The sequence below is a fragment of the Apteryx rowi genome, unplaced genomic scaffold (genome assembly GCF_003343035.1).
Source record: "Apteryx rowi isolate R43461 unplaced genomic scaffold, aptRow1 scaffold_16, whole genome shotgun sequence".
NCBI lineage: Eukaryota > Metazoa > Chordata > Aves > Apterygiformes > Apterygidae > Apteryx > Apteryx rowi.
In genome coordinates this window covers 2,860,185-2,872,688 of record NW_020447863.1, presented here as the reverse complement: position 1 = coordinate 2,872,688, position 12,504 = coordinate 2,860,185, and the positions used below count along the sequence as shown (strand labels likewise).

At 50.2% G+C, this 12,504-nt stretch overlaps 1 protein-coding gene across 4 annotated transcripts in view; it reads right to left on the bottom strand.

Moving 5' to 3' along the window:
* ASTN2 (astrotactin 2) overlaps positions 1 to 12,504 on the bottom strand; it is a 365,002-nt gene that overhangs the window by 6,715 nt on the left and 345,783 nt on the right. For all 4 annotated transcript variants that reach the window (XM_026059690.1, XM_026059691.1, XM_026059693.1 and 1 more), the window contains 2 exons: positions 3,501 to 3,601; positions 1,798 to 1,981 (listed from right to left, as the gene is read on the bottom strand). In XM_026059690.1, the coding sequence (XP_025915475.1) occupies positions 1,798 to 1,981; positions 3,501 to 3,601 (285 nt within the window). The remainder of the gene's footprint in view (positions 1 to 1,797; positions 1,982 to 3,500; positions 3,602 to 12,504) is intronic.

Genomic DNA, 12,504 nt, shown 5'->3' with positions numbered 1-12,504 from the left:
AAAATCTTTTCCAGTTATTCATGGACTGCAGTTAATCGCCCCATCTCRCTCCATTCCTCCATGTTCCTCTTCTTCATCTTCTCATAGAACAACGTGTTAGACAGGATGCTGGATGAACAGCCTCTGTAAAAGCTTCAAAGCAGGTCAAGGCTATTAGAAATCTATAAGGGATCTCAAGATAGAGAGCTACGGCTTCTTCTGAACATAGCTTGCTGAACATTTCTGAAGGGGTCTTAAGGTTATGTGGCAGTCTGGCAAAACAGTCTTTGCCAGGACACTCTGCCATCCCTGTGGATGCAATGTTGTCCATGTACGTGTTACTCCATTGCTGTGATCTCTCAGAATCTGCTTATTAACCATTTCACTGTACACCAGGGTATTGCAGGCGCAGTCCTTTGGAAATGCTCTTTATAATCACAGAAACAATCCTTTACCAGCCCTCCTTAGAGCACAAAATTTATAGCAAAGAGAAAACATTTCTAGTGTAAGGCTGCATACAGGTAACAGATAAGGCACTGTTCCCTCATTGGCATCCTTGCATGGTGTCAGGCACACCACAGTACGAAAATTTAGGAAGCCCTTTCTAGTACCTACATCAATAGGGCTGAATTATTGTTTTGGGAAAGAGGGAAGGCAGAAAAGGAAACCTCAAAAATATTTACAGAATGTATGGCAACGATATACTGCTGTGAGGATAAAGATCTGTCAGGTCAGATATATATAGAGAGAAATAAATAGAAGGAAATTTCCATGAAATATCCTGTTTCGTAGAGCCAACTTCACCGCACACAGATTGCTCAATCATTGACCCCTCTGATGATACCAAATAGTAAAGCTGCAGACAAAAGGAATAATCTGTTAGCTAGCATCTCAGCTTTGCTGTTCTAGGGGATCAAAACTGTTTTCACAGAAGAATAATCTTCCTGCAGTAGGATATCTGCATTTACACACATCTGCAACCACAACAGGATGTAGTAGATGCCCGAAGCCACACCTGGGGCTGGTGGTCTTCTGCTCTACTGTCCATGGGGAGTAACCATCCAGGTGTGGAGACAGCATGGAGAAGGATCTGTCCCACTGTGGGAGCACGGTACTGGAGGTTGCACCATGTTCCCTGACACGGGTGGGCTCCATCCAAGAGCGCCTTTGGGGCATTCTGCCGCTCTTCATTACCTGGCTATTTGCCATGTAAAAATGCAACACTACAAGGATGGACTTGCTATATTCCTGAAATACCTCCGCAGACTATTGCTCCCTCCATATTGCAGCTCTTGATACCAAATGCATGCTGCTGACACATCATCCGTACTATATATGTACGTGCTGCATTTTTGCTCCATTCCCTCAGTCACTCTTTCCAGCCACCCACCCTACAAAAAATCAGGGCACCTGTGAATCCTAGCGGAGCCATGGTCTCATCTACCAAGATTTTACAGTCAAAGAGGATCTGAGTCAGTCTTGGTTTACACACAGCCCATTCACTCTGACCCTGCCTAATTTACGGCCCTGGGCCCTCACACAGCTTTACCAATACACTCAGCTCCTTATTTGCTGTATCGCCCACCTGGCTTAGACTGGTTTCCCCCACAGCTGCTAGACACTYCATAATTATTCATCCAAACACTGAGCCATTCCTGAACGGGGACTGGCAGTCACAGAGGACTGCAGGACAGTTTGGTGAACAACACAAGGGGATTTCTCTTGGATATGAGAAGGCAATGAGGTTCACTTGCGTAGTGATCAAAGTGTAGCACTCCAGCCAAGTAGCAAGGCAGAAGGAAGAGAAAGGACAGGTACCTGGGCCCCAGCTCGTCCTCACTGCGCCAGACGAAGTCTCCAAATTTCTCGTAATGGGAGTTGTAGTGGTGCTGGACTCGGAAGAGCATGGAAGCGGAGACCTCCATCAGCGTGTTGTAGGCTGTCTGCTGCTCCTTCCCACTGGTATAACCATTGTAGAGGTTGTAGATTTTGTCAGCTATCTCTGAAAAGGATCCGGGGGATAGAATTTAATGAACAGACGGTGCTAATACAGGAGAGGGAGAAATGAGCCTTTGGCGGGGCTAGCAGGTGGGGAGGGTGGCTGGGATGGTGGCCTCCCCCACCGCTCCTCGCATGCTGCCTGCAGTGGTGTTTAGCAACCTGCCCAGTGTTTAGCAAGTCCTCTGGCTAACCCTGCATTGAGTCGTCTGCGCTGAGCGGAGCCCCAGTGATTCCAGCAATACTCCGTAAAAGAATGGGAGAAGGAGGGAAAGAGATTTGCTGGCCAAGAACCACCGGCAGACACAACCTTRCCTGCCCAATTAGGACAGACAAGCTCTTCCCTAACTCACCGAGAGGAAAATAATTGCACAGCTGTGATGCTTTCCTGCAGCACGGAGGATTGGGGTTGCACCCTCAGAAGTCCTACTACACACAGAGGATTGCAGGACCAGTGAGGACRTGGAAACACAAGGAGAGCTTTGCAGTGAAACTGGGCACATGAGGGATGCTCAGGCCCAGGGAAACTATTGAGAAAGGATGGCAATCAGCAGGCTGGGAAGAGCAAGAGGAGGATATACGGGCAAATAAGTTGTTCGGTGAATCAGGCCCTGTGATGTATTAAAGAACAGGAAGAAAATGACACTGCCGATAACAAGACAGTAATTTAGCCAGAAATGCAGCGAATCATCGTTGTGACTATTTTAATAGAGCAGCTCAAAGATTTGTTAAACAAGAGGGTGTACTTTCTGTTGTAAAAAGGCTCTTTTTTTGGAAATGAAAAATGCACAAAACCCCATTTCCTTACTTTTCTTTAGTCTCATTTTTGCTCATTTTTCTTGGGAATGCTTATCAATAACCTTAAACAAAGCATTAATCAAAACTTTCTTTTGTTTGCTTTAAAAAAAAGAACGAGAGAAAGAAAACAGGTAACCTACCTTTCATTTAGATGAATCTTTTTAAATTTAAAGGAGGCAAAACACTCAGGGAGTGAGGGGTAGAAAAAAATGGGAGTTGTTTCAAAATTTGAAAACGCAAATGTCCAAGTGTTCTAGCTTTTATCTGTGTTTCCATTTCAGAACCAAACCAGCTGCAGCTGCAGTCCTTTTAAACACCCAGCCGTGACAGTCCTATGCACAGCTCTCACCGCCCCCGTCCCAGCCAGGGCTGTATCTCAGTCTTTTTTGCYGTAAGAGATGTGGACTCTCTCTCTTCTTCCAGGGGACCTAAGTCAGACGCACGTTAACGGCTCCCACGGCCATGCACAGGGAGAGATGCCGTGGTGCTGTGCTGCACAGGACCACGGCAGCGATCAGCTCTGCAGTCGAAGGGACTTTGTGAGAAGGCAGTCTTGCAACTTGTCATCCCTCTCCAGCCTAACATCCCTGTGCCCTAATATACAGGAGCTTGCATGCTGGGAGAGACGAGACTAGGAGAGGGTGCAGGAGTACAATGCATACAGGAAAAGCAAAATTAACAGGAAATGGCTTTTGTCCTGGAAAATCAGGTGCCTGAACACTGACCTTCTGCCTTGCTGTCGTCTACCAATGGGCAGGCTGTCCTCAGGGTGACCGTGCTCAGCTCTGAGTGTCTCCCTCGTGTATCCACCGCGTACAGGGTAAATCTGGAAGGCAGGAAAAAAAAAAAATCATTTGTCTTTAGCCCTCAGTCCAACACTGGCAGGTTGTTATGGGAACCAGCCTTCAAAAGAGAAGAGAAAAATGTGGTGCAGGCTCACATCAGTCAGTTTTGGCAACTCAAAGAGATGCGAGACGATGTCGGGCTTTGACAGGAAAGAACCGCGGGAAAGGAGCCAGGGCCACGGTGGCCCCACGATGCCTGTGGAGCTGCTTTTCCCCTTGCCGTTAGACAGAGCACTACGGTTCATGGGGCTTTACACTACTGCCCTGTGCCTGAGAAGGGACACAAACATCCCTGGGGCTGCTTTGCCATGCACCGGTGCAAACACTATAGCGCCGCGCCGTTTGCACGGGGGGTTCCCCTACGGCTGCCTTAAAGAAAGGAGCGGTAATTCCTGCCGTAAGCAGGCACTGTGCTGACAAGCGACAGCTCGTACACATCCTGCGAACGGCCCTTGAGGTTGTTTCTTTTCTCATTTCCTCACCAGGGTGGGGTTGGTAAAAGGGTGGGAATGATAATTTCACACTTGAGACTAATGGAGAGCATCTGACAGTAAAATATGGCTTTTGTGCCAGATGAAGCATTGAACAGGCTGTGGCTGCTTGGGACGCGCTGGGATGCCGAGCTAAGAGAGCCCTGGTCAGAATATCAAAGCTTCAAACCGAGAATGCTCCTTAGCAGCAGGGATAATGATCTTCTGCCCACTCGCCCAAAAGGCTTCACTTGCTATTTATCCTCTCCAAGCCAGGCAGGGCAACTCAAGCTGCCTTTGACAAAGTGCAGGAGCTGCCGCGAACACCTCGGAGGTCTGAGATGCCGGCGCTGGGGTACCCGCTTCCTGGGGAATAACACAGCCCCGCTCCTTATCCTAAGGTAAAACCGAGCAGCTCTTGCAAGTGAGTGCCAAGAGCATCATAAAAGCAGCTGAAGCTTAAATGGGATTGAGAGGCTGAGGCATGTTTACTTAAAGGAGTGGTGCAAACTCCTAAGCACCCGCAGCGGGGACAGAAGCAATGCCTGCCTTTCCCTTTCCCCCCCCACATGCTCCCTGCCGCGGATCGGCACACCGCATGCAGCTGATAAGAGATGACATTTGCACAGTAGCAATTCCCAGCACTTTCCAGCCCGGGACATACCCTCTCAGAGCAATTAGCGTTATTTCCTTAACAATCCTTCATGTCTGAAAGGATGCCAAGGAACCCACTTGCGCACAGGGACAACTCCCATCTTCCCAAAGCTGGGTGGGGCAGGAGACGCACGTGCTGAGCTCACGCAAAGAGAAGCTTTTTCAATTCTTTTGCATGATGTCATTTTCCTTAATTTGAGAAGAATGTGGTTCAGAGCGTGTGCATCCGTGGAGCGATGTCCACAACTGCCTAACTTCACAAGCACCGCACATGGGCTGTCCTCCCGCAAGGACTGAGGCAGCAGTAGAGTCCTCCACGGGGCAATTCTAGCTGAGGGCAGGAGTCTAACTGTGGTGCTTCGCATCCCGTTCTGGAGGAGATGCCTTCCCTCTGCCTTTTCTGAATAGATGAGGGATTTAAGGCGGCCTTGAGTCTCCTACTGTCAGCAGGGAAAGAGTGTTGCTACACTTAGGTGACACGAAACACCTCTTCCAGTGCCCAGAAACCAGCGTCCAGTGATGAGTGGGGGGATCCCTGACCCAGCGAGATGGGGTGACTGTGGGAGCCATGGGAGAGCTGGGCAGAGGACCCAGGAGTCCTGCTGCCCTGGCCATGCACTAAGTAGTGGGCAACGCTCTTCCTGCCTCGACAGAAACATGACAAGCTACAAGAGGGACTAATGAGAATATTTCTTCCGCTGGCTAATCTCCATTCCCATTCTGGGGTCACTTGCTTAGTTAGACCCTATGGTTCTGTTGTTGTGTTTTCTTTTTGGAACACGTGAGCACAGTTAATGTGTAACCTCTGCTCTGACCATAGCGGTTCAGTGAGTGAGGCTCCATTAGCTCTGCGGTAATCTGTTCCAGAGCACTTCTCTCAAAAACAGCAGAATTTCATCAAAATACAATTGTAATAGCCAGCAATTAGTGCCCACATCACCTATGCTATCGCCTATGGGGTCAGGAGGGAGCATCTCTGCTTGGCAGGGAGTTAAAGCACATTTCAGGCCTTTGGATGATGTTAAGGACCTGCGTTAGCCCCCTGACCACACTTTTCCCTGCTGCCCAGCATGTGCACACAAAGAAAGTCACTCAGCTGCCAATAGCATTGCAATGGCCAGGGCTGGGATCAAAAATATAGCAATAAACAAGTCCTTAGTTTCATCATTGTCTCAGAAGATATTAAAAAAAAAAAAAATCAACCCCCAAATGGAAAAATATCAAAATCAAAGTGATTTTCATCTGGTCAAAAAGAAATCTTTCAACTCATCTGAAACTAGTCTTCCTTCAAAAATTTTGCAAATGGAAATATGTGGGAAAGTTTTGAATTTCCATTCATTCTCAATGAGAGACATTTTGAAAGCAGCACCATAGATTCGGCTTTGGTGGAAGCTGGCAGCCCCAGTAGAGCGCAGCCCTTTGCACCTCTCCAGCTTCTTCCAACTGGTGATCTCAGAGGGTTTTAACATTAATTATGGTCCAAAAGCTCACCCGGAAGCACAGCAGTAATAATAGCTCTTTTTTATCAATGGCAAACAGAGACATACGGGATGAAGCATTTTGCCCAGGAGACACTCGGCGACATGAACGGTTTGCAAACGCAGAAGATTATGGCTTCCAATCTCATTCTCAAACTACTTGACCACCCAGCCTCTCTGCGGCAAAACACATTTACAGCCAGTTAATTGCACCGCACAGAGTGCTGGTTTTTTTTTCCTTTATTCACAGAAACAGACAATTAAGAGAAGAGAGTGTGAAGACCTACGGGTCAGTGTAAACCCTACATCCTTCCCTCTTCAGTCACAAAATGAGAGCACGCACAAGGCACGTGAGCTGTCCACCTAAGACATGAGAGACCTTGAAGTCTACTACTGGTCAGTGGGCTGCCTTGGGTGGAAGAAAAAGCAGATGGAAAGAGAGAGAAATGGATTTTTTTCCTTTTCCCATCTACCTTTTAAAGCTTTTTTTTTCCTGGATTTGTTTTTGATGGGGAAAAAAAGCCAAAAAATGGGACAACATGAAAATTTTATGGGAATTTCACTGTTTTTTTGAGACAACGTCCCCTTCACCCCATTTATCCTTAGAAGCATATGGGAGAAAAAACATTTCTTGGAAGGCTTCATTTTAAAAAGTGGCCATCCTTCAATTTTTTTCAACCATCTCTAGACACTGATTGCTTTATTTTCCTTGCCTAGTGCACCAAGCCCTCCAGACTGCAGGGAGCAGACATCAGCGGCAGCCTGCTTCCCCCCAGGACCCTGCTCTTCCCACCCACCTCGACTCCTCACGCGGGGCCTCGGTTTCTCCCCCTGCTGAGCTGGTTCGTGCCTATCTGCCACTGCCGCGACGCTGCCCGCTCGGCCGGGGTGCTGCGGTGCCGAGCAGAGCGCAGCCTGGGCGCATTGATGGAGGGCTCCTACTTACTGCTTCCTAGAGAAACCTCTGGCAGATGTCGACGCAGCCACACCTGATTACGCAAACCCTGATACTGGCCCTTTGGATAATCTGTAAGGAAAAATGAGGCCAAAGAGAGGTTCGGAGTGTTTTGCCCAAGGCAAAGGAGCTCTGGGGTAAAGTCACAGCTAGAAATCAAGAGGTCCCAGACCCACGCTCAGTGCACAAAATCACGTCAGACAACCGGGAGTGCCGTATGGTAGCTAACACCTGGCAGAGAGTCCTTCATAACCCAGAGGTGTTCTGTTTAGCAATAAACTTTCCCCGATATGCTTTCTCATGTTCTCCCTGTGTTTTCCAAAGGAGCTTCTGGCTACCTGCTACTGCCTCACATCTGAGCCTCTTGTTCACCAACGCTCTTAGGAAGACCGCATATGAACCCTGCCTTTATAGCAATACTAAGATATATTTTGCCCAAAGGGGTTCCAAGGAGCGTTTCACCACTGGAAGCACATACGCTCTTGGCAGCAATCTGCCCATCCATGCTCGCAAATGCAGCCACCTCTGCAGCGAAGCGCAGCAGTTTTGGGCTGCCATATAAAGTAACGCCGCTTAAATGTTTACTGCCATATGCAAACCTATTGGGAGCAGCAGGAACTTTCAGAGAGATAGAAAGCAATTAATATGTGGCCTCACAAAATGTCAACAACACCTTCCTCGTAGATACCCCACCCAAAGCTGGCTAAGGCCTGGATTTTATCACTAGGCTCAAGATACTTCTTGGGGGAGGAAGAGAAAGCAGGGGGGTTAAGCTTCAGTTCCTGGAATCAAGTGATTGTGGAAGACTCTCAATTGCTTTTAAAAAAAACAAGGGAAAAAACAAAACAGCCCAGAACAATATGTTTCTAGCTTTTCTCAACGCAGAGAGAGAAAAAAAAAAACAAAATTCTAAAGGCACAAAACTGTAAGGCTGAGAACAAAACCCCAGAATGTGTTATTTATTTAAAGACAACAACACCAGCTCATGTTTTTTTTAACTGCATCTCATGAAGCTCATGATGTTTGAGTGCTTTACTCACRACCCTTATTTGTGAGGAGGGAGATAAGGACCTCTACCTCTGAGAGCTGACCTCCCTTAGCTCGGTGGCCGATCTCTTTACACCCTACAGAGACATCGCAGGCATTTCTGTTTTTTTCTTGCATACTGCCCTTCCTGAGCCTTTGGGCTTCTGCAGCTGGTCAGTGAGATGCAATATCACAAACAAGCTGCCCGGGCTGCAGGCAAAGGGTCCAGCAAGGAGTCCAATAAACACTCTTCGCAGCTGCTGGACACCCGTGCTAAGTGCATGTCCGTGAGWAGCTTGCTGCATGCGATCTACAGGTACGAGGCAAACCCTGCCTGCGCTAAGGGGGTCCCCGCACCATGTAAATGGGGCACAGGGCAGAAACGCTGTTCCAGCTGCACACCAGACTCCAGCATCATATTGTCTCACGGTTTCCAAAGTGGCGCAACTGCAACAGCCTMGTGTTAGGCTCTTGCCAACAAGGCCTGGCCGCTCAGCTTGGCTGATGAGCTTGGGCATGGTGCCTCGCTCTGCAGTCACAGGATCGCGTGTTAGGCAGTTCGCTGCAGGACCTCGGCGCAGGGCAGACATGCCCTGCGCCTCCCGCATGGTGCTATGGATTGCTCCGTCCCTGTATTTCTCCACCTGTTATTTGAAAGTATTGGCTGTTGGGTTTCAGCTCCACAGGCTCAGAATTAAACTCATCAGCTTTGGAGCAACAAACGGACTGCTCCAGTCAGGCTTTCCAAGATCTAGCAAGGCGGTTCCTGCAACAGCAGTTCAGGTGGGCAGGGAACAGCACCAGTTGCTCCTGGGAGAGGACCGAAGCATGGTGAGGAAACAGGGTCTCCTCTAGCCTCACCCTTCAACGCGTGGGTAGCACCACCAGTGACTTGCGCAAACTCACATCCTGGCCTAGCTGGGGCAAGTCACCTCGGTTTTGTCCGCACGTCCTGCTGCCACCCCTCTGGTTACAGCTTATCTGGGCCCTCCGCAGCAGCCCCCGTCTCGGGGCTTGTGTGCAACCAACACTGCGCAGCTGAGGCTGGTCCAGTGTGCTGACACAAACACATCACGCTTGTGCTTTGCCAGCCCTTCTGGTTTCCTGTTCCATCTGAAAAACAATTTGAAGGCCTCTGTTTAAAAGCCCTCCATGGACTAGGTCTTGGCAATCTCCGCTGGCCTCCCCGCACTCCCGACATCCCCTCCGCTCGGAGATGAGGCAGCTGGCCTGAGCCAGCCGCGAGGAGAAGTGATCTCAGCACGAGGACTCAGCATGAGCGACGCGATGCCAGAAAAGTTCAGATTATGCCTGGACTTGAGCGTGTTCAGAAGGAAGCGAACAGGAACAATGCCCGTAAGTACACACGTATGTAAGCACGCTCCTCGCCCAGGGCCCTGCACGCACCCCTGCGCTCGGGGACCGACGGGACAGCACCATCCTTCCCCAGCTCTTCCCCTTCTTTCTTCTTCTCTGCTCTTGGCCACCCTGGTGAAGGGCTCGCTACTGCAGACATTGGTAGGGACGGATGTCTGGGGAGTGTTTAATGCCTTTACAGTGCTTTGAGTGAGAGATGTTGAGAGACATGGGTGTGATCATGTGTTGCTTATTGGGCTAGTTAAGGTTGTGAATCAGTAATTGGGGCTTGGAGGGTGTGAAAGGAAGAATGAGGGGGGCATGTGCATATTTCTTTTTTCCAGGACCTATAACGGAGCAGTGGTAAGATCTTCAGTCTGGAGAGCAACAATGGACATCTTCACCTCAGTCCCTCTAGGCTGGTGGAGAAGTCGTCAGATTAACCTAGATAGCTTCACTGAAAGACTTGTGTTGCAAGCCCTGTAAGGGGGAGAGCTGGTGGATGCCGTGGGGTGGAAGGAAAGCCCCGGGTGTTTCAGCCCAAGCAGCACGGGCTGGAGGGTGCACGCTCCCAGGCACGGCCACGGGGCCACACGGTGCCATCCCAACCCCATCCCACCACCATGGGTTTCCGTGCGGCCGTGCGGGCTGCGGGAGGGAGCTGTCCTGCGCTCCAAGCCGCCGAGGAGCTTTCATTGACTGACGCAGAGCAAGAGCAGGACTCGCCTGCCAACAGCAGAGTCTGGGCAAGCGCGGAAAGGGGCGGGTGTCTGTCTTTAGTGGGAGCATTCCCAATTCAGAAACCATTACAATAAATTAAAAAAAAAAAAAAGCGAAGCAGCCCGTCCGCACAAGCCACAGGAATGCAGTTTAGCTTATTGCTTGTTGGTGACTCTGTGATTCGAGCTAATTAAGAAAGGTGAAGGAGAACAGCACGCGCCCCCTCGCAGCAAATAACAAGCGGACTACGAGAAAGGAGCGTTTTTTGCAAGGAGAGGGTTTCTCGGTGGGTTTGTTGGGCCCTGAATTCCAGGCTGATTGGTCACGCCGTGCCCGTGTTTGCGGTGCCAAGCATCAAGGCGCGCTGGGTACCTTGGAGCGGGACGAGGCACATTCCAGCCCGACAGGGAGGCCCCGCGGCTCGGGATTCGGGCTAAGCTTTTCAGGGCAGTGGACGTCCGCGTGCTGCCTCCCTGGGGTTGGCACTATCACAAATATTACAGCAATCAGATACTGTCAGGGCATTTGAAGACTGACAGGAGTGCTGGGCCGGGCCGGGACAGGGGGTTGTGCTCTGAACAGAGGCTGTGTCCGCGCAGAGGGGGCAGCTGGTCGCAGAGGAAGAGCTTCCAGGGCTTGGTGTCTGCTGCCCACGGGGGAAAGGAGCTGTGAGAGGCAACAGCAACCTGCTCTCAGCGCCCAGCGAATTGCTGCTTATGTATCCTACCCCTTCTGGAACGGGACTGACGTTTTCTGCTTTGTACTGTCACTGCTTTTGGCTTTGCCTTTCTGCAGTGCCTGCACCAGAAGAAGGAAACAGTGCACAGTGCCATCTTGAGAAAATATCTTTTAGAAAGCTCCCCTAACATTTCTACTGTTTGAGCAAAGCACCTTTTTTAACTGGGTTTCTTTTAGCCATCGGTGACAAGTGACCCTACTCCCATCAGCCTGATGGAGGAACAGGTTAGCAGCAGCACAGGTGCCACGTCTGAGTGCTGGAGCTTTGCCTTTAAACGCACACGCAAGGCTGTCAGTAAACTGTTCTCACAGTTCACACGTATTTTTTCGGGACAGCAAATGGTGTGAGGACACTAATTGTTATCCTCCAACAGATGCCACCCTCCAATACCAGACCACAGGTGTCAGATGGAGGGAAATAAATGTATCTGACACATCCTGCCTCAGGTGTCTGATGTTTTTTGGAACTGCATTAAACGGTGCCCATCAAGTACCTCTGGCACGAGGAAGACAACAGGCTGCTCTCTGAAGGGAAGAGGCTGCTTGTTCAAGGAAACCTCTGCAACAGGCAGAGGAGACAGGATTTCTGAGGTAGCAAGGGCTGGTGGAGCAGCTGGCGGTCCATCTCTGCAACCTCCTGCGCGACACCGGGAAAGTCACTTAGGGCTATCAACACTGTGAGATTACCCTGAGTTGCAACTGATGCTGTGTCCATGCTCAAAACAAATACCTTGAGAGTGCAATACTTCGCACAGGAGCTGCCTGGCCTGGCGGGGAGGAGGAAAAGGTCCCTTAATGCTGCTGGATTGCTGCGATGCAGAGCAGGACAGTGCCACTGCAGTGTCACAGCCTCCGGCCATCGCCTGCTGGGCTCAGGAAGGGAAGCGTTGCTCTCCAGGACTGCGCTGCGTGCGCCGCCAGCCCCACCGGCCGCGATCCCAGGAGTTTCAGCCACATTAACTCATGTAGTGCTAGGGCGGACACCACAACAGGACTGATACTACCCAGAGCCACTGCTCTCCCTTGAGGTAGCGGACACTCTGTATGAGTAACATTCAGTCTCAATGCCTCATTTTCCCCATCTGCAAAACAGAGATAATCGTATTTTCTGCCCTGCCTATTTGCTTGTAAAAGCCTCGGGCAGGGACTCTCCAATGCTGGGTAGATGCCGTGCTGAGCACCCTGGGACCTCAGGCTTGGCTGGAGCCCTTGAGCTTCACTCTATCATAGTGATGAACAGGAACAAAGACAGGTCTATCAAGCATGAATACTGCCAGAGATGGTCTAGGTATCTTCCACAGAGAGTTTCTCTCAGTGCAGGTTGTTTTTTTTCTCTCTGTTCTTCACAAAATTCAGCCCTTTGCCCCTGAGGCTGCCGTGGGATAGTCATGGGGACCTGTCCTTGGGAGCAGCATGGGGACTGAGCTCCATGAAGGGGCAGGAGGAAGAGACTGGCTCAGACTAGAGTCTGTGCTGAGGCACAGTTC